Here is a 20,170-nt window from a genome sequence, read left to right on the forward strand (position 1 = left end):
ACATTTTTCTATGACAAATGTGATTGCAGTGTTATACTGTGATTATTTGGATGTAATAGTTTTACGGTAAGAGCCTAATAAACAAAATATGTTGAAATGCGAGAAAGTTTTTTGTAATAAAAAACTTTTTAGCGGAATGTTCAAGAAAAAGACCATGTTTGTACTTTATAAGCATGATTCTAAGATATTAGCATTACTACCGGTTCTCTTCTTGTTGTATGGGAGATTTCTCGGTGTGATTGCAGGTAAAGGATGATAATTAATGATTCATACTGTAATTACCATAAAAAACATGTGATAAATCTGCAAAAGTATCCAAAATATGTGAGTACCTTGAATTTTATTATAAAATAAGCTAAACGCTACCAAACATGGAATTGTACATGAACCAACTAGCAATTCATCCTACAAAACAAATTTAATCCTGGCACTGGATATGGTTTTGCCAGTTCTATTATTTTGTTTCGTAGTTCGGTAAACCATTTATCATCCTTTACCCGTTTTTTGATCTCATCCACGTTTGTTAATTCAAAGTTACCGACTCGCTCAACGATATTAACCAAAAATAAGGCAACTTGAGCGCACTCCTTTTCCTTAAATCCACGTATTGTGATGGATACAGTGCTTACTCTCACCCCACTGGGATGAAGCGCGCTTGTATCGCCTGGCCATGGATTTTTATTAACAGAAATATTTACGAAATTACAAATCCATTCAAAAAGGGCAGCATCCAATGTCAGGACACGGCCTTTGAACTCAATGGAACGCATATCTAACATAGCCAGATGATTGACAGTACCGCCTGTTAGAAGTTGCATACCATTCTCACGAAAAATTTTACACATAGATTGCATATTTTTTAGGACCTGTGCAACAAAAGCTTTGTACTCGCCAGCCTGTGTGAGTTTGAGGGCGGCAGCTATCCCAGCAACGGTCTGGTAGTGTATGCTCTTCTGAAATCCTGGAGATATGCTTTGATTGATCAGGTTTTCAATATCCACTCCATTTTTATTTTTCCTGTAGTAAACTATCGCTGCCTTTGGACCTCTTAGCATCTTCTGCACCGTGGTTATCGCTATATCACAGTATTCGAAAGGGTTGTTCATCATTCCACAAGCAATCATCGCAGATACGTGCGATATATCAGCCATCAAGTAAGCATTGTTCTGATCAGCAATCTCTCGCATCCTTTTGTAGTCGAAATCTCCCGGATATGCCGAAGCGCCACCTATAAGAAGTTGAACTTTGTTTTTCACAAAATCCTTTCGCATTTTTTCGTAGTCAATACGACCATCATCCTTCAACCCGTAGAAACAGCTCTCAAAGTATTCGGATGATGCCGACACTGTTCGTTGTTCGGTTTTAAACCCATGACTAAAATGTCCTCCACAAAACAAATCCATACCCATGAGTCTGCCTTTCTGACCAAGAAGAGCATTGTAAATCTCAAAATTAGCAACTGTGCCCGAGTACGGCCGCACATTTACTCCCCATACATTCTTGTCCAGGTTGAAGAAGCGAAGGGCCCGTTCTCGACAAAGGTCTTCTATTTTATTGACAACGTTACCTCTGTTGCCGACATTCTCGTCTATTTTTCCCTTTCCGTAGCTATTGTGCAGTAATGAAGCGGATGCCTGTAACACAGGAACGCTTACGTAACTTTCGCTTGCAACCAGCTCAACAAATTCATTCTGTCTTATATTTTCAGCTGCTATAAGTTTGTATAGTGCTGGATCAACATCTTTCATGTTCTTGTAAGCCGGATCGAACATAGGGGTGCTAACGTTGCGAAGTTATCTAGCAAATAATTTTAGACATATCCGTGAACAAGGATCGAGCTTCGCGGAACAGACAGAGTATTAAGTCAGTAAATGGTAGTTTTTTTCTTAGGATGATGTTCTAAAGCTCGAAATTAAGATTGCTGTTTAAGGAGCATATTTTACTTGATTTTGACATGAGAGCAATATTTGTTAAAAACACTTCAATGATAAACATGAGTAGAACAAATACCAGCAATCTAGTATTGTGAAAGCATCATAACCGTTTTTGCGGTATTGAATACAAACTATAAAGCAATTATAAGGTAGTGCCTGGCATTTTGAAGTTAGGTTATATTTCATCTTTCCAATAGCTCTATTTAACACCTTCTCCACACATTTATTCTCTAAACTGCATTTCATAGGGATCTACCCCTCATAGCCTTCACCATTGGCACCAATAACCATTTCTACACAATCCTACTTGGAATTGCAAACCAACCTATGAAGTCTTCCAAAGAATGGTAGTTATTCTTGGTTACCGTCGGCCCTTGTTAAATGCCCAGCATCTCTGATCTATTCCGCTATTTAACTCCTTCTACTGTGAGTTCGCACTTCTTATCCCTTGAGCGTACCACATCAGCTTTACACAGGGTACTATTCTAACTAATATAGATACGGCCCTGACCAGGTCATCAATCAATAAATACTCATTAGAGTGTTGCTCTAATAAATTTCTACATGCTAAAACATCAATCGTTCTCAATAGCCATACATCGTAACTTCTTAACCTTTGTTTTGGAAGTTGATTCTAATGTCGATGGGTAGTTTCACCCTTAATGTTTAATCTCACCGAAAAACTATTCTTTAAGAAGATAACAGGGCAAAGTAACCAATTGCCGGCCAGTGATGCAGCGTTGGAGCGAGCCGTACTCGATGATACGTTCTTTTTTCTGTGTGGAGTTAATACATGCAACATAAAGTACCACGATGACACGGACATCCTTGTAAATCCTGCGTACACAAACGCGAACGTCCTAAAAGCAATCAGGAAGCTCGGCTTGCAGGTAAAGTCGTTTGAAAAATATGTTTTTGAGAATGAGTACTGTAGTGATTCGCTTAAGCGCATTCTATCCGATGCAATAGAAAGGAAACTCGATCAGTTTCGGCTCTTTCTTGTTTCACATAGGGGGAAGGTGCAAAGCATCGAGGATCTTTTGGTAAAGCTATCCGATCATATTGACCTGTTCAATGAAATAGAGCGAATTGTTGGTATAGTACACGAAAAAAATGGTGATGAGATAATAAATGTCATAAAAGAGCGAAAAGACAAAATGGTGCACTTTAATGCTTTCTACGATAATCTCATACAGAGATTTGCGTTCGATATTAACCAGAGAATCAACCTATTCGTTTGTTATGGAATCATTAAGGTACCTTTTTTCATGGTGAAGGAGAACGACACGTTCAATTTTGACGAGAAATTCTTTACTAATAAGTTCTTTTTGGAGAATGGCCATGTTCCCTTCTACCTCAGAAGCAGCAAACTTGTTCTTGAGTGCGGTTTGTACAGCAGTCTAATAAGGACAATAAAGGCATCGGCAGAGAACCAGGGAAAGAGGTTGAACTTACACCACGATTTCTATGACATGATGCACGATATACCCTTTATCGATAAAACGATGAAAAGCGACGCGAAACACACGGATGACCGGGTTAATCCAGGAAGTGGAGATGGCAATAGACCAGAAAATGACGGTTCGCACTATAACTATGAGATGCTTTCGGTAAATCTACCCTACGAATATATCATGAGACAGCACAGCTATAAATACAAAATGTTAAACGATTTATGTCTGAAATACCTCAGCGATGAGTGGACAAATATGAAAAACTACATATTTTTGATGGACAGTGCCTTTTTTACCGATGTGCTGAGTGAGATCAACGAGAACATACTGGACAAATCAAAGAAGAACGTTTTAAAGATTAACAGAATAATCAGTAACCATAGCATTTCATTCTACATTTCAAAAAATAGTATTATTACGATAATCAGCAAAATCTTGAATCTAGAATTGAACTACGATTTCGACGAAGAGTTATGCATACTGGATGGTCTTTCGATCGAGTACAAGCCAAATAACATTTTCCGATTATTTTTTTCGAAAAAGAACATCGATGAACTCGAGCTCATTTTCAGGATGCTGTTCACGCTATTTGTTATTAATTTCAGCATCGTAAGGGAAGACCGCAATATTTTCAGCAACCTGATTCTAGCTTTAAATAACTTTCTAGTGTCCTCATTTTACACTAACAATATCCTGAGAGAAATTTTGAACACAAAGGTCTATGATTTAAACTCGTATATTGGCAAAGTTAATGAAATTATAAAAATTTCGCTCCGTGATCTTTATATCACGTCTTATAATGTGTTCAAAATACTCGGTGCATATTTCGTTTTGTGCTTTAAATACATCAAATACAAGAAGGAGGACCGTGAAGAGTTGAAAAAAATCATTCTTGACTTGAATACTGCGATAGATAACGAAAATTACAACATATTTCTCGCAAATTTACTGTACAGGATGAAGAAACACATTACAAACGAATAAATGATCTGTGTGCCTATTGAGCAAGCATATTTGAATAAATTCATCGCTTTCTTTCCATACTGTGATCAAACGATGGCTCATTTGTTATACAGCATGTCGCTAATTTGTAAACGATAGCCTTCATTTTTGTTTATTCAAGCAGTACCAACTCTATTATTACACTCGTCTGCACGTGCTTAAAGCGAATAGCGTATTGTTGTAATCTCTTTTCCATTCCTGTATATTTGTACGGTTTGGCAGACACCGATTGTGTCTTAGTCTTTGTGATCCCAGATCATGCAACATTTTCTAGATCAAATATTTTATAAAATGCACAAACTGCCACAACTCTAACGCTTAAAGTTGTTCACATTTTAATTTTTTTGTCGTGGCTATTTGCGATTTTTGACCGGTCGTATGAAACGAATAAAGTGGTTTAAACGATCAAATTAATGGACAAGAATGCAATTATGTACAATTTATCACATATATGTCTTTGTTAGTGGTGTCATTGACAAGTATGCTTGGGTTTGTGCATTTTCATCGAACAGAAAGCGTATCAAAACAAACTTGCTTTTGTAAAAAAAGTTTTTCAAAATAGTGTGAATACTCACCGAGGAAAGTTGGTATAAACACTCAATTTCAACGAACTCGTAATGTGCGCTCAGATGCAAGCACGTATTAATATCATAAAATGTGTAATCTTTGTTGTATTTCATAATTTTTTATATCAGCAAAGGAGTATACGTGCATACGGTAAATTTAACATTTATTTTGCTCTTTTCTTAAACATATCACTCAATCTACTCTGTTCTCTCTTATTTCTGCACTTCTCGTACCTGTCCAGCCCATTATTGATTCTCCGCTCATCAAAGTTTTTTTCTTTAAGAAACTCGAACACTCTGCTACGATCGTATTTTTGCCAATCAATACCAACAAATCCAACATCCACATTATTTTTCATACTTAAAAACGTTTCTCTCGCCTTCTCATACTCATAATCCGTAATATCCAATTCTTTCACGATGTTCTCGATGTTTCCATGCCTTCTTATCAATGTTTCAGCTTTCATAGGACCTATTCCTTTGATAGTTCCTGCGTAATCACATCCGAGGAGAATGCAAAGGTCCATGAACGCGCTAAATTCTAATTTCATGTCTCTGAGAATTTCATCGAGTCTGTATTCAGCCACAGTATCTTTCACAAAATTTTTTAAAAGCACAGGCGCCCTGAAACACAGGGCATCCATGTCTTCGGTGCACACATAGTCAACTATTCCCTTCCGACACAGTGTTGCACAGAAGGCCTCTGCCTCATTCTCTGATATTGTATACGTAACCCCCATTGCATCCAGGAGCAATTTAATCTCGTCTGTATGCTCCTTTCCTATCTTAAGTTTTCGCTTGTCATACTTTTCCATTTCTACCTTGTCCATTTGTTCCTCTGCCTCTGAGTACTTTTCGGCCGCGTTCTTTCTGCGCTCATTCCTCCGAGCGATTTCTTCGCTCTTCACCTGAGGTGGCTTACCATCGAAAACGAACAGCGGTTTGATACCGATTTCCGCTAAATTTATGATTTTGTAGAAGAAGCCACTGATATGAGACGTGCTTGTGCTGTTATATGCCAACTGTGCTCCATCTGAACGTATAGCGATCAAGTACTGGTATGTAAGAAGACTTGCATCAAATGCCATTTTTTTGGTTCGATAAAACGAAAGTGGGTGCTCGATTGGCCGGTAATACTTTTTTATGATCTTCGTTAGGTTGTGAATTCCCATAGCAGGGTTCGCGACGAATAAATTATATCAGAACATGAACCTGCCTAGATGTCACTACGTTTATTGCACCAACTAGAGAACAGCTCCTGCCCATTCTATTAGCCTGTGTAATGAAGAAAGTTACAGCGCTTTCAAGTCGTTAAGATCAACAGCAAAGTAATCCTCGTTACCTGGGATACAAGCGGCCTATCTCTATGTTGTAGCAAGAACACGATTGCCATAAATTGTTTAATTAAATGTAAGTAATACCAGGTCTACTTATCTTTGGTAGTATTCAAGCATGCAGTTCATCAGCTCATCTTCTCTTATCCGCTCCATTTCCTTCCTTTTCTCTTCAACAAATATGCTCAGATCCAAAAATTTCCTCACAAACTCCTCTTTTCCCGCACATTCTTTCAATGCACAGATACATTTTCTAATTTTTATGTCTTTCGATATGCCAAGCGCCTGACAGCGCACAAAAATGTTTTTCAAGTCATTGAGGTCAAACTCGATGCGTTCCTTAGTGTTGAGGGGAGGAGGTATTATCATTTGTTTTATTTTGTTTATTTGCGATTTAAATTTGTTCCATCATACTTATGTTTCTTTGGTGATTGATTATCTATTGCATTGAAATGACAGCATGGTGCGATATGAATGGAATAACATACGGATATTGCCGTTTAATATCCGAAAAACGTAGTAATACGGTACAAGCACGTATTTGGTAGCGAAGAAATGCGAGAAAAAGTTTCATAAAGCAAACCTTTAAACACCTAAAAATGATTGATACCGTGGAACGGGGTAAAATCCATTATTTACACAATACTACGATAAAAGGACGAAGGAGCGTTGCGCAATTGCGGTAGAACATATTTAATCGAGCTGATATTCGCGAGTACATGACACGACCGCGATTAGGTACATCTAGCACACTTCTGCTATTACAACATTGTTAGGTCCGATTCGTGTGATGAATTCTCCGTAAAAAGGTTTTCTCGTACTAACAATCAGTAATTTGTAAACAGAAAGCGACATTAGTGGTAGAACTTAGAACAGCTTTTAATCATTCGATCTTTCAAACAGATCAGCACCTGGTATTGGATACTCTCTGACCGTATCTTTCACCCTTACCCTCATCTCTGTGAACCACTCATCTTTTCTAACGCGTTCTTTTGTCTCTTCAACACTGATCAACCCATAGCTTGCCAGCTTCTTCATTATCTCGACCAACATCCGTGCAATACGCTCACAGCCATCCTCCTTCATTCCACGTGTTGTTACCGATACCGTGCCAACCCGTATTCCGTTCGGATGGAGACAACTGCTGTCATCCGGCAGAGAGTTCTTGTTGAGCGAGATGTTCACAAAGTTGCACACCCATTCAAACATTGAACCATCCAATGAGAAAACCTGACCGTCCATTTGGATGTTACGCATGTCAAGAAGTGCTAGGTGGTTAATTGTTCCGTTTGTTAACAGCTTTATGCCGTTCTCGAGAAACACTTTGGTCATGGCTTGCATGTTTCGTAACACCTGATCGATGAACTCTCTGTATTCCTCCGATTTGGCGATTTTAAGTGCTGCAGCTATACCTGCTATTGTCTGGTTGTGAGGACCACCTTGGCACCCCGGAAACACGCTCCTGTTTATCAAGTTCTGAATATTCACGCCATTCTTCATCTTTCTGTAGAATATAATGCCCGCTTTTGGGCCTTTCAGCATCTTTTGCACCGTGGTCATCACGACGTCACAGTACTCAAAGGGATTATTCATTCTTCCACATGCGACCAGACCGGATATATGTGCGATATCGGCCATCAGATAGGCCTTGTTCAAGTCGGCAATCTTTCTCATCCTCTTATAGTCAAAATCTCTTGGATACGCCGAGGCACCGCCTATGAGAATGCTTACCTTGTGGTCCACAAAGTCTCGTTGCATCTGCTCATAATCGATCGATCCATCGCTTTTCAGCTTGTAAGGATGACTTTCGAAATATTTTGAGGTCACCGATATTTTCCTATTCTCAATTTTAAACCCGTGACTCAAATGTCCGCCTGAGAAGAGATCCAGACCCATCAATCGCCCGCCTGGTCCTATGAGCGCGTTGTATATCTCAAAGTTAGCGATCGCTCCCGAATATGGCTGCACATTTACGTCCCACACGTTCTCATCGAGGTTGAAAACGCTCAAGGCCCGCTCCTTGCAAAGACCCTCAATCTTGTCGATTACATCGGTTCCGCCGTAATAACGCTCACCAACCATTCCTTCACTGTATTTGTTGTGTAGCAGAGATATGGATGCCTGTAGAACGGGCACGCTCACGTAACTCTCGCTTGCAATAAGCTCGATAGACTCTTCTTGTCGTTGCTTCTCTTCCATAATCAGGTTGTAAAGCTCCGTATCGGTGTCCTTCATGTTTTTGTAAACGAGTTTTGACATGAGGGACCGGTTCCGATTTTCCTTTTATACTCGCGCAGAACTCACTAATTTGAGCGGAAAAAACTTTTTATTTGACACGCAGCACTAAACATGATACATTAGTCTTTATTCGGTACATTATAGGTTAGAATGTTTTGACAGTTAGAAACCGTACCTCAAAACGAGCAGTACTCCACAGAACCAGGATATAACACTAAACACGTGCAAAAACTGTCTATAAACGATTGTAAGAATAAAAATTTCGTATTTTCCCGTTGTGAATAAACAATTAGATTGTTTCTAAATTGTATGAGATGGTAATAGCATCATGTCCTAATACGTAAAGTCCTTTTTTGCCTCCGATTCTACTCAAGATAGAAGCATCTAAAACAGTACGTGTTGCCCGCATCGTTCTGTCGAGCCAGAAACGGGTAATCAGCTGTAAAAGTAGAATAAAATGTGGAAACAAGCACTGCGTTAATCTGTGAAACTTCCAATAATAAATCTGTGATGTCATTCACATCCTTTTTATTACCAGGACTACGTACATCATCTCTTTCGATTGCTTAAGCTTATTCGTTGCTCTATGTGTGTTTAGAAAATTCAACATTCATAAATTGCGCTTACGTCATAAAGCACTCAAAACGAGTTGTGTGGTTGATCTGTACTAATTTACTTGTCGTTGTGTGCAAGCGGTACGTAATCAATAGCAGGTGTTGCACGAACCTTCCTTCATGTTAAAAACGGAGAAATAATCGTTTTATGACATCGTTGACCATGTTTCGGAGTGCACCTCATTAAATTATTACGTGAACTGCGTTGACACGCAGAATTAAAGCGAGTTGGTAAAAAAATTGGTTTCAGCAATGATCGCACTTACAGTGCTCTGGAACGTTAAAAGAAACTCAATATGTGCGCTATACATGTGGATCAGGTTCACAGTTCTGTAAATAGCATTCTATGCTGTTCGAGATTGAATCAAACACACCTTAGCCTAAATTGTTGGGATAGGTTGTTTATTAAAGGAGTTATTTGCTCCGTACAGGAAGTGACCTTCACAAAATAACTATTCAAATGTTGTGATGTACTTGCACGGATGTGTGCCATGTTCGTATTATTCCAAAATTTTACTCCTTTAAATACATCTGGATAAATCAAATAAATTCGCACTTATCAATTAACAAGGCACTTAGACGCACATATATCCTTTTGAGTTGACAGATTGTAATTTATCATATCATGTGGTAAGTTCACGTCAATACGGGATGTGCGCCACAGTCATGCTAAGGTGGTGATGGAAAGTATATGATCGAGTGATACAACAAAATAATGAGTTCCATTGTTTATTTTCTATCCTGCACATCGTGCCAGTCAATCTCGCTATTCTGCCGTTAATAATGATATTGAACCGTATTGGCTGTCAAAAAACAATCTATAGCCATAAAACAGCAGCGAGACATCAGAGGAACATGTCAAGAAGAAAAAGCCTATTCTTAAGAACCATCACCGGCATCACATGAACATCTGTCCGCTCTAAGTTTATTTTTAATTCTTTTGATTGTTTCACACACGGACACAATAAAAGTAAATTTGATTATCTTTGTTTACATGCTGTGCTTCCTGCATTTTATTGAGATATTCTCGAAGGAGAATGCTGTTATCCTCATCCTGTGCAGGAATCGAGAGGCCGACGAGATTTCTAATACCTTAAAGAACTTTGAAAATGTGTTCAACAAGGCGTACAAATACCCGTACCTGTTTTTGAACGATGAAGAGTTCTCTGATGAATTTAAGAAGAAAGTCAAAGAGGTGATCTCAACCGATGCCGTCTTTGGCAAGCTAGAAACACACGAATGGGGATATCCCAGCTGGATAGATAAGGAAAAGGCAGCAGCAAATAGAAAAAAGCTTGAAAAACTAGGCATCATATATGCAGGGTCGGAATCGTACCGCCACATGTGCAGGTTCTTTTCAGGTTTCTTCTACAGAAACAAATACGTAAAAAAATACGACTATTACTGGCGAATAGAGCCGGGAGTGAAATTTTTTTGTAAAATGAACTACGATCCATTCGAATTTCTGAAGAAAAAAAATCTTGAATACGGATTTATCATCAACATTCGGGAGTTCATGGAAACGATACCGACACTGTGGGACGCAACCATCGAGTTCATAACAAAGCACAAGGACATGATACCAAACCAAAACGTGCTCAAAGAAATTTTGGATAACAATAAAAACTACAACGGGTGCCACTTCTGGTCAAATTTTGAAATCGCAAATCTAAATTTTTTCAGAGGCGAGCTCTACCAGAAATACTTTGATTTTCTGGATAAAAAGGGAGGATTCTATTATGAGCGATGGGGTGATGCACCAATACATTCGCTGGCTGCCAGTATATTTCTTGGAAAGAGAAAAATACACTTTTTTGAGGATATAGGGTACGAGCATCCGCCCTTCCAGCATTGCCCCAGAAACCCATCGAGGTTTCCCGACTGTGAATGTAATTCAAATAATTCGATTGATGACGGTCCTTTTTCGTGCTTGAGAGAGTTTATAAAAGAGGACTTATAGAGAAACTGGTGAGAAATGACAGATGTGATTTAATTAAATGGTTGGTAACTAAGCCGTATCGTGATGCAATTATGGTGTTCTGATAAAATATTGACCGCTGTATCGGAACAAAGACGTAAACAAACGGACAGCAGAGCATCAAGAACTTGTAACAAACCCGTGATGTGTGATTTATGTGTAGGACAATTTATACTTTTGGTGCATGTAGGACGTACCATGGTGCTGGTCACTGATAAACAGCATCAATGAACATATGTGAGGGTCTGTGCACGAGGTTGCACGAACAGTTCATAATGTTATTTATTTTTGTACTTCTGTGCCGCATACTTTTCTCCACATATATTATGTGATTTTTCCATTTATTGCGTACCTTTAACGACACAGCACTTTTACATGGATGTTCCCTACCACACCGCAAATATGCTTAACAACACGTTTCGTTTGGCAGTCAATGTTCATAAATTAATATACGAATTTTTGAATGTTGCTGTAAAAATTAACGATTTTAGCCATATTTAAGATAATTATTATTGAAATTAGTACTTAGTGCAGTTTTTAGAACTCAGATCTCCCGCTCACCTCAATTATTGCTCGTGTCATTGCACGGTAATAACTGCTAGATTTTCATAACCAAAGCACTCTCAACAATCAAGATAGTATGTGAGATTCTCCACCCTTTCCAGACACACTCAGTTCATGAATGTTACTGGTGATTTAGAATAAAAGTATTTTACTTTGTTTGCAATTTTACCGTATTGTTGACATGTCGCGTAGCATACGTGATGAATCTTCTATACAATAGGAATTACTAATATTTCTGACAATGAACGGTTCTCAATCAAGCACTCTCGCCAATGATGCAGTCTTCGTGGTCCTTATGAACCAGGAAGTCCTGAAAAGAAACTGCGTGATGTGATAAATAACCATTTTCAGAAGGAAATCTGTGTAAAGGTTGTGTAGGATTAAGCACCCATACTTGTAACGGAAACAAAAACCGTAAGTGTCTTTGATTGTTAAAATACGACCCTTTAATGCCGAGAACGAACAAATCGTTCTCCCGCAAAAATTGTCAGCACACCCCTTGATGCAAGCAGTAAATTAAAATTAAACTAAATTAGTTTAAAATTGCCCAAATTACTCTCCTCATCTCAACGCTGAACAAAATATTCTCCTGCTAAACAGGTACATTCCGATGTAAAAGACGTACAAAATGTAAAAATAAATTGTTCTGGTGTGGATCAAGAAATGAAACAAATAATCGTTCTATCGCTTAAATCGACCAACATTTACGTTTACATGCATAAGCTCATCAAAATCATACGAGAAAAAACTGCAAAACTTGCACACAACATTAAAAATGACCGATCGATAAAGGAACTGAAATTTTATGAAATAATACACGGCATGCTCGTTGATAACATAAAAAAAACAAAGAGAGAAATATTCTATGCCTCACCTAACATTTTCAAAAGACAAGAAACCGTTAACAAGATGATCGACAGATTTGCACATTTGCACAAAATACGGCTGATAGATTTTAACGTTGCTGCAAGTCTAAAGGGCCTTTTTTACGGCGAAATCACATTCATAGAACATGGCAAGACGTACACTCTTCACCAGAATTTGATACCCGACATGAACGAGATCGTAGAGATTAGGTGCAGGTTTTCTTCGGTTCTGGTTGTTGAGAAGGACTGTATGATGACGTTCATCAAAGAGGTATTTCTCAGGAACAACAAAACAATTAATTTTCTTCTTGTTACAGGCAAGGGATATCCGGATCATAACACGTTAGCATTTCTCCAAAGACTTGAGCACATGAACTGCCAGATTTACGGTTTATTTGACTTGGATCCTTTTGGATTGAACATTTTTAGGAACTACAAGTCGAAAATATGCGGTATGCTACGTGTAGGAATCACCTCTAGAGATGTCTTTGAGTACAAAATCATAAAAAATGAGTTGATAGCGCTAACGCAACGGGACTGTAAGTTGTTAACGGGTCTGAAGAACAACATTGTGGATAACGAGTTCTCGGAGGATATCTCATTTCTTGAAGGACTCGGAAAAAAGATGGAGATCGAAATATTTACGTCGTACCACACAACCTTTATTGTACAATATTTAGAAAAGAAGCTGATGATTAGCTCGTATGCCGAACACCCCGTTTGTCGATCAAACGGGCCACGTAAATAAAGTGGTACAAAATGAACGCATGATCTTCGGCTTGTTTCAAAATTTTGGACAGAGCGTTTAGAACACCTCGGGCTATGCCTCAATACCATCTACAAGGCAAAAGTTGTCATTCACCTATGACAAAAAAAGGTTGCATGCCACTATTCTATGAGTGCTATATCGAGCTTTATTAACGTGCTAAATCAAAAGTTTTATTGATCATAACAGCCTATCAATATGAGAAATGCTGCTGCTGCACCAATCACAGCGCCAGTATCCTTTGATATGGTATAAATACTTTCATTCATTTATGTTTTGACTGTTTGTGCACCGGTGCTTCGAATCCTTGGTGCATTTTAGATCCTCCTTAAGTGAACGGTATATAGGATAAATAAAATGTCTGTAATACGTTAGTCTTGCAAAAGGAGGTGTACCGCACGTAATGTTCTCTTTTCACTTTGTTTTGGCGTGTCAAAAAGAGGAAACCTCCTTTAGCGCGCTCTGGCACGATTATCCTTTTCCAGGAACAGGCAGCAAAGCCAGGAACATGATCACCTACTCCTTACCTAAATACGAAGTATTTATTTGAGATAACAGACACACAAGGGGGGCATACCGTGCTTATCATGAACAATTCATACCAACATGCCAATAATTAATATCAAATCGGCAGTTTTTCGTTTCATTTAAATTTGTGATCATATGTCTTATTTCTATTGATGACCACGGATAAATCATCAAAAAAAATATTATTGGTTGTAAAAAGAAAAATATTTAAATATAAATTTACTCCATACTGGCACGGATAATGAGTGCTAAGATGGCGATTATCATTTTTATATTCTTTTGGTCGATTACCAAATTCGTCATCATAATTCTGCAGATAGCGGGTGTAATTGGAAAACCGAAATGAGCAAATATGGTTTAATCAGATGATGTAAGAAATGAAGAAGTATGCTATAACAGCCACAGCACACACAGGGAATGGTTACTAATGAAACGTGTTGCACGTTAAAACGGTGCTCTGATCGGTAGCAATTGGCGGGTGCACGTTTCGTTTCTAATGGACCGAGTTGGTGTTGGATTGGTGAAAATATGTGTTGAGTGATCAGTGTGGTGTGATTGAGTGGCGTAATTCGCATACATACCCGGTAGTTGTTTAGTGCTTGTAATAAATATTTTGGACCAGTTCGTGTACAATTCTGCTGTTTACGATGAAATATGTGAAATAAATACGTTACACAGTGCAAGTACACAAAAACACGGTTTTAAACGTATTGTTGACACCAAGCACCGGTCAATAGAAAATGTTTTCAGTTTTCACCCGTTGTTGTGCTCACATGTAAAGTGAATGGTGGAACAATGCCATTTTTATCTTTAACTTGCTCAAGATTGTAATTTGAACAAGCAACGCGCCTGCAGACCAACCATGATACGATACCTTTATTGATTGCCTGTTCTATACCGGATTACCATTACATCATCTTATGCTGACACTTTCCACAATCGGTGTTGAGACATCCGTTCTATCAAGGATCCTCCAGAATTTCAAGTTCTCGTCCGCTGCTAAAGACGCCACGATTGTCTGGTCAGGGCTCAAAACCGTGTAGAGCACCCTGTTATCATGCTTTCCAAACGAGCAGATCTTTTTGAAATTGGAAACCTTCCAGAGACAGATATCGTTTTCGCTGTATCCATGTGCAGTGACCATCTCCTTATACCTGGCAAGGAAATGAATACCACACACCTGTGACGACATCTCCACGCTACTCTCACACGTACCGGTTTCGATGTCCCAGAATCGCACAGTTTTGTCTTTGGATCCACCGCCACTTGCAAGGATGCTCACTCTCCAAGGACACCAATCCAGGGCCTTCACAGCGGATGAATGTCCGTTTAAGGTATAGCGCGGCGAATTCGATCCCAATTGCCAGATATTGATGCAATTATCGTTTGCTCCGCTCGCCAAATACCTTTTTGAGTTGCTCCATTTTAGCCCACAGACCTCCTGCGTGTGAAATTTAAATTTACTGATCTCCTTGTTGTCCCTCAGATCAATGTTGCTTATCAACCCTGTTCTGCTGCCGCTGCTTAGCACATTGCCGTTCCAATCTAGACTGGTTACCCGTGTTTGGTGAAAGCTGCGCTTTCCCATTAATTTACATTTCTCCACATCGTAGAATATTATATCGCCGTTACTTATGCCTGCAGCCAGCACGTTACCGTTTGACCTGAGAGATGACGCGTACACTCCACTTTTGAACGTTGCCAAATTTATCACGTCCTTGTTGGCCACATCGTAAAGGTAAATTTCTTCAGCGAGACAGATGCTGATGTAGTTGTTGCTACTCCAGTCCAATATGTTCAGGTAGTAGTCGTCGTATACGCCAGGAGCATCAAGTATCCTAAATGGAGACGTGTCTACCTTGCGCGTCTCCAGTCGTTTGTAGCGCGGCTCCGTAATAATCTGTGTGCTTGCTATTATTTTATCCATAAAACCGAATTTCTTGGTGTATCGGTCGTTGTACACCGTTTTGTTCTGGCTGTTCTTTCTGCTTAGTCTCTTATACCGCGGTTCTGTGCTAAAAATATTGTCAAGGTTTATTGTTTTCATATGGGTGGATTTTTCGATACAATAAAATATAAAGGGAATTGATGTACACCGTAGATTGGCAAAATAATTGCATTCTTTGTTTTGAGGTGATATTAAGCGCTAGAAATGTTTGGCACGTTTTGCGATTATCTGCCAAAAAGCTTAACGTAATTAATTGAATTTTTAATTCATTTGTTTGCGAAACGCATTCAACTGAATGCGGTACCATGTTCCCAGCGGAATAGAAAAACGTGTTGTTCAGGCGTTGTTATACGAGGGGATAAATGACCATTCTTTTGGTGAAAAATAGTGCATTTTGATGCCGAAACGAACTAAAGAAAAACAGCTAGCCAATTCGTTAAACAAAACAACCGTTTAATTACTGGTACACAGCATGGTACCTCTGCTTGGCGGTTAAAAGTGTTGGGCAGAGCTGCTGCAGAACAAGTATTTATTTACGCAAAAGCAGCGTATTATAGCGTGCAATTACTTAACATGCACTAACTATCGCTAAATTAACCAAATTGTCAGACAAAGCGCAATATAAATTTGATTGCTGAGTTATACACTGCGTAAAAACAGTTATTACCTTGGCACAGCTTTGTATCAGTCATGGAATTTATATTTGCTCTTGTCTTTAAGAAAACTTATTTTCATGTTAGGCAGCGTCATCCTGAAACTTAGATCTGCTCTTTTGGTGCTGTGCTCATCACCCTCTTCGATCCACGAACATTCAAAGCTATCTTCTTCCACCATGTTATCCTCGCTATCTGTGGCGTAGTTTATAGACTCACCCGACTCATCATCGTTCCATAGCAAATCAGAATCTTCGTCATAATTTAGTACGAACGGTATTCTTTTCACGCTGTTATTGGTTCTGTATTTTGTATAGAAAGCGTGGATGGATGGTCGTATCGTATCATGAAACTTAATGTACGTCAATTTTCTGTTCGTTTCGTATTTTCTCGTGGATTTGACCCCAAGACCTATTTGGAATATCAAAGTGTTCGGAGGAAAGTTAATGGGCACGAACCTGCTGCTGTTTCTGTCCTTTTTTTCCACTAGTTTTTCTTTCTTTATGTAATTTGATAAACTGTGAACTCCCAGTATTTTTGTTCGCTTAGCACTTCTATCCGCTACTCCACCATCACCTCCATCAAAACCGTTCTTGTCTTCAAATTTTTCTTTGCATGTAATTTCCGCGTCCTTTTTTGTGCTCGTACTTGTTCGTCTTGTTTTTCTTATTTTTGTTCCCGGTTCATCGTTTTCCTGATTGTTCTGGTCTATTGAGCATTTAGTATTCTGTGTCAGCCCTTCGCGCCGCTTATCCCCTTTATCGTGCAGATTTATCTCTTTCTCTTTGTTACTATGTTGTTTGCTTGAATTTTGTTTTGTTGTTCGGCAATCGCTCCCCTGCTCGTCATCAGCGGGTGTGCTCGGACACGGTCCCTTGTAATCATCTACAGGCTGCGACAAAAGCTGTTTTTTCGTCTTTTCCCTATTAACAAATATTAAACGAAGCGTTCTCTTGGTAATGCATTGCAATTTTATATCGCAATCGTCTTTCAACTGCAGGAGTGCACATGTATGCTCTGGCAGCACAAATGATGAAGAAACGCTCATTTTTTCAACACACAAAATGCGACTGTCAACATATTTGTACACGCAGTATTCAAAATACGTCTTTATCCATTCTTTAAGCCTTCTCATAGTCGTGGTTCTGCGTTTGGCATTTTTTTTGTACGTGAAAATGTACCTGTAAACGAAATTGATGTCTAAAAAAGTCTTGGAATCGATAATTAGTGTGAGCAACTCCAAATTTATGTCTGTTTCTGAGGATATTTTATAGTTTTTCAGTATTTCTAATGTAACAGGATGGAATTCCATTTTAACAAGGACTCCTAAAATTAGGATAGAAAACCGTGAACTGAACTGTGGTGCTCGTCAACTTTGTCTAGAACAAGCGAGTCGTCTTAGTTTCATAGCGTATTAGCAAAATGTAGCATGTGAAGATGGAGTGGAAGTAAATAAAAGTGCTTTTCGTGTAAAAAAGTTCTTCAGAAATATCGACCAAATAGATGCCATGGCAGCCAAAATGAACAAGCCATTGGCAAGGTCCTAGATGCACAACATGCAGGACCCTGTAAACGGCATACTTGTTTTGCTCTATTCTTGGTGGCTAACGCTACGATCCATTGCCGGTGGTTCTTCATTCTGCGCTTGTAGAGGCCGTATCCAACGGTTGCACAGCAAAAGCTTTTTCCATGATCGCTATCAAACCCGTAGTAAATTCCTTTGGCACAAACATATGAAATATCACATAAGCACGTTGAAGTATTCTTTCATACTCTCACTGTCTACCACAATATCCTTCAAATTGCACCAGTTCTGTTTATTAGCTCTATCAGCTATTTCAAAGCCATACTTTCCCTCAGTATTCAAAAAATTTTAAAAACTCAGACCCTGCAAAATGGTAAGTGGTTCACTCACATCTAATTCAGGCAATAAAAGATTTACTGTATCCTACGTTAGAAGAAGTAAAACGAACGAACAAGCGCAAAAAGTTGATTCCCGACCCAAACGGATTCTTTATAAGGGTTAAATGTGCAAGCTGTGATGCACAGACAGTGTGCTACTCGCACACACAGAACAAGAAGCTGTGCGGAGAGTGTAATGCGCCTATTTGGTATCCTACTGGTGGATTTGGGAAGTTGGCGGAAAATTGCGCATGGGCTAATATCAGGAGAACGATTAATTAAACACTAGGTTTGGGAATATGGTGAGAGCATTGAGAAAGAGCGTGTTTTATTCTTTTTGAGGACCGAATATCTGGATGGCGTAGTGTTAGACTGATAACTATGTTTTTCTTTCGTTAGCACGACCGTTGTTGGGTGCGATCAGGGACGAGCGGTGCTGATAATTTGGCGCCTGGTCAAAAATCACGGTTCTTTCGTTCAACTCGAGAATATACCAATCGTGTATGAGCTATGACAAACTATTCCTGCGTTAAGTCCGCAGTGAAAGATAATCAAACATGATATACTGTCAGTGTATGACTTAGCTAAAGATAATTTTTACCGAAGTACCTCAATTAGTAGTGAAAAGATAAGCTATGGTTTGTTTCTGTGATTGTGTTTCATCATTAACCATGTTATTCTTGCTATAGCGGGCAAAAACTTTTGCGTAGTATTGTCACGAGCGCTATTGCTGGTAGTGGCGCGTAAAAAAACCTGTATCTCATCATTTTACCAAATCATTGATGTATGCTTATTAAATTTTATTCAAAGTGCTACTATCGTTCATCTAAATCCTCTTCTCGCCCTTATCTTGGTTTCGGGCACTCGTGCAAGTTTAAACTTGTCTTTGTCACATTTGCACCCAAGCAGTCTCATAATTTTGGTAATTTCGGCATCACTGATGCCAAAGTTGGGCATGTTACTGATGTCAATTTCATACCTGTGGATAATCAACAGGATCACACATGCCATAGCTATGAATTTGTACCGCTCGTTATTACCGTATCGCCTGTATTTATTGCGCTCAATATTCGCGTTTTGCTCCCTTGTGCTCAAAACTGTGTTCAATACGTCATACATAATATCGCCGTACGGCAGTCGCTCGGGCACATAGTTCTTTTCCAGCACGTACAAAATCGTGTCTAATATTATAAAATGAGCCTTAAAGCTGTCTCGGTATTTATAATCAACGATCCGTATGCTTTTGCAGTTCAGCTCCAAGTGATTAACCTCCCTCACCAATTTTTTGTCGAACATTATGCTCAGCTTGTAAATGCTCTTTGCATTCTTTGCGTTGGTATTAAAAGTAGGAACAATCTGCTCGCTGCCTGCATATTTCTCAAAGTTTATTCTGTCAACATTTATGTCGTTCTCGAGCACGTCTCTCTTATTGATAGCCTTCCTTGCGTACTTCGAGCCGTGCAAAATGCTCAGCTCGTCATACGAAAGTGATTTAATATCACCAGTGTCCTCCTGCACGATTTTCGTTGTTAGATCAAAGAAGGCGCAGTACTCAGCGTTTCTTATATTTTTTAGATCGTGTTTTTCATCCGTATCGACGAGCAGTATTTTATCTTCTGTGGGCCGCTCGTTGGCATGCTGTACAATCGGCGGATCATCCAGTTCTAGGATGTATCGTTGGTTTATTTTTTTTACTGTGAGCGGTTTTACACAGCTCAAGTTGTTTAAGATGAACATAAGGGGCCTACCGAAGCAGAATTTTGATAAAGGTGTTACTGAACAAAAAAGCGTAGCAGGAGAATAAGTAAACATGTATATTCGGT

The 20,170-nt window shown here is 39.0% G+C and overlaps 11 protein-coding genes across 11 annotated transcripts; 5 read left to right on the forward strand and 6 right to left on the reverse strand.

Annotated features, from left to right (window-relative positions):
* Window positions 1-296: 296 nt before the first annotated feature.
* VCUG_01478 (uncharacterized protein) lies at window positions 297-2,568 on the reverse strand. Its single transcript, XM_008076307.1, has one exon. The coding sequence runs from the start codon at window positions 1,770-1,772 to the stop codon at window positions 393-395; it is 1,380 nt and encodes a 459-aa protein (XP_008074498.1). The 5' UTR covers window positions 1,773-2,568; the 3' UTR covers window positions 297-392.
* On the forward strand, window positions 2,550-4,417 carry VCUG_01479 (uncharacterized protein). The gene has a single exon (XM_008076308.1). It carries the CDS (start codon window positions 2,597-2,599, stop codon window positions 4,370-4,372), a length of 1,776 nt encoding a protein of 591 aa, XP_008074499.1. The 5' UTR covers window positions 2,550-2,596; the 3' UTR covers window positions 4,373-4,417.
* A 686-nt stretch (window positions 4,418-5,103) lies between these two features.
* Window positions 5,104-6,128, reverse strand: VCUG_01480 (uncharacterized protein; the record flags this gene model as incomplete). Its single annotated transcript, XM_008076309.1, has 1 exon — window positions 5,104-6,128. The coding sequence occupies one exon, from the start codon at window positions 6,126-6,128 to the stop codon at window positions 5,121-5,123; it is 1,008 nt and encodes a 335-aa protein (XP_008074500.1). The 3' UTR covers window positions 5,104-5,120.
* Window positions 6,129-7,149: 1,021 nt separating this feature from the next.
* Window positions 7,150-8,549, reverse strand: VCUG_01481 (uncharacterized protein; the record flags this gene model as incomplete). Its single annotated transcript, XM_008076310.1, has 1 exon — window positions 7,150-8,549. The coding sequence occupies one exon, from the start codon at window positions 8,547-8,549 to the stop codon at window positions 7,170-7,172; it is 1,380 nt and encodes a 459-aa protein (XP_008074501.1). The 3' UTR covers window positions 7,150-7,169.
* Window positions 8,550-10,136: 1,587 nt separating this feature from the next.
* On the forward strand, window positions 10,137-11,151 carry VCUG_01482 (uncharacterized protein; the record flags this gene model as incomplete). Its single annotated transcript, XM_008076311.1, has 1 exon — window positions 10,137-11,151. One exon carries the CDS (start codon window positions 10,137-10,139, stop codon window positions 11,100-11,102), a length of 966 nt encoding a protein of 321 aa, XP_008074502.1. The 3' UTR covers window positions 11,103-11,151.
* Window positions 11,152-12,347: 1,196 nt separating this feature from the next.
* On the forward strand, window positions 12,348-13,298 carry VCUG_01483 (uncharacterized protein; the record flags this gene model as incomplete). The annotated part of the gene is made up of 1 exon (XM_008076312.1): window positions 12,348-13,298. The coding sequence occupies one exon, from the start codon at window positions 12,348-12,350 to the stop codon at window positions 13,296-13,298; it is 951 nt and encodes a 316-aa protein (XP_008074503.1).
* An 889-nt stretch (window positions 13,299-14,187) lies between these two features.
* VCUG_01484 (uncharacterized protein) lies at window positions 14,188-15,891 on the reverse strand (the record flags this gene model as incomplete). Its single annotated transcript, XM_008076313.1, has 1 exon — window positions 14,188-15,891. One exon carries the CDS (start codon window positions 15,889-15,891, stop codon window positions 14,758-14,760), a length of 1,134 nt encoding a protein of 377 aa, XP_008074504.1. The 3' UTR covers window positions 14,188-14,757.
* Window positions 15,892-16,278: 387 nt separating this feature from the next.
* On the reverse strand, window positions 16,279-17,757 carry VCUG_01485 (uncharacterized protein; the record flags this gene model as incomplete). The annotated part of the gene is made up of 1 exon (XM_008076314.1): window positions 16,279-17,757. The coding sequence occupies one exon, from the start codon at window positions 17,755-17,757 to the stop codon at window positions 16,477-16,479; it is 1,281 nt and encodes a 426-aa protein (XP_008074505.1). The 3' UTR covers window positions 16,279-16,476.
* A 235-nt stretch (window positions 17,758-17,992) lies between these two features.
* VCUG_01486 (uncharacterized protein) lies at window positions 17,993-18,322 on the forward strand (the record flags this gene model as incomplete). The annotated part of the gene is made up of 1 exon (XM_008076315.1): window positions 17,993-18,322. One exon carries the CDS (start codon window positions 17,993-17,995, stop codon window positions 18,320-18,322), a length of 330 nt encoding a protein of 109 aa, XP_008074506.1.
* Window positions 18,323-18,348: 26 nt separating this feature from the next.
* On the forward strand, window positions 18,349-18,652 carry VCUG_01487 (uncharacterized protein; the record flags this gene model as incomplete). Its single annotated transcript, XM_008076288.1, has 1 exon — window positions 18,349-18,652. A coding segment is annotated over one exon (281 nt), but the record flags the coding sequence as incomplete, so codon positions are not given.
* A 16-nt stretch (window positions 18,653-18,668) lies between these two features.
* VCUG_01488 (uncharacterized protein) lies at window positions 18,669-20,084 on the reverse strand (the record flags this gene model as incomplete). The annotated part of the gene is made up of 1 exon (XM_008076316.1): window positions 18,669-20,084. The coding sequence occupies one exon, from the start codon at window positions 20,082-20,084 to the stop codon at window positions 19,170-19,172; it is 915 nt and encodes a 304-aa protein (XP_008074507.1). The 3' UTR covers window positions 18,669-19,169.
* Window positions 20,085-20,170: the final 86 nt, after the last annotated feature.

This window comes from Vavraia culicis (genome assembly GCF_000192795.1).
Source record: "Vavraia culicis subsp. floridensis unplaced genomic scaffold supercont1.23, whole genome shotgun sequence".
Lineage (NCBI taxonomy): Eukaryota > Fungi > Microsporidia > Pleistophoridae > Vavraia > Vavraia culicis.

Excerpts from the sequence above, each read along its gene's own strand:
- VCUG_01478 (XM_008076307.1), bottom strand. The coding sequence starts at position 1,772 with ATGTTCGATCCGGCTTACAAGAACATGAAAGATGTTGATCCAGCACTA.
- VCUG_01479 (XM_008076308.1), top strand. The coding sequence starts at position 2,597 with ATGTTTAATCTCACCGAAAAACTATTCTTTAAGAAGATAACAGGGCAA.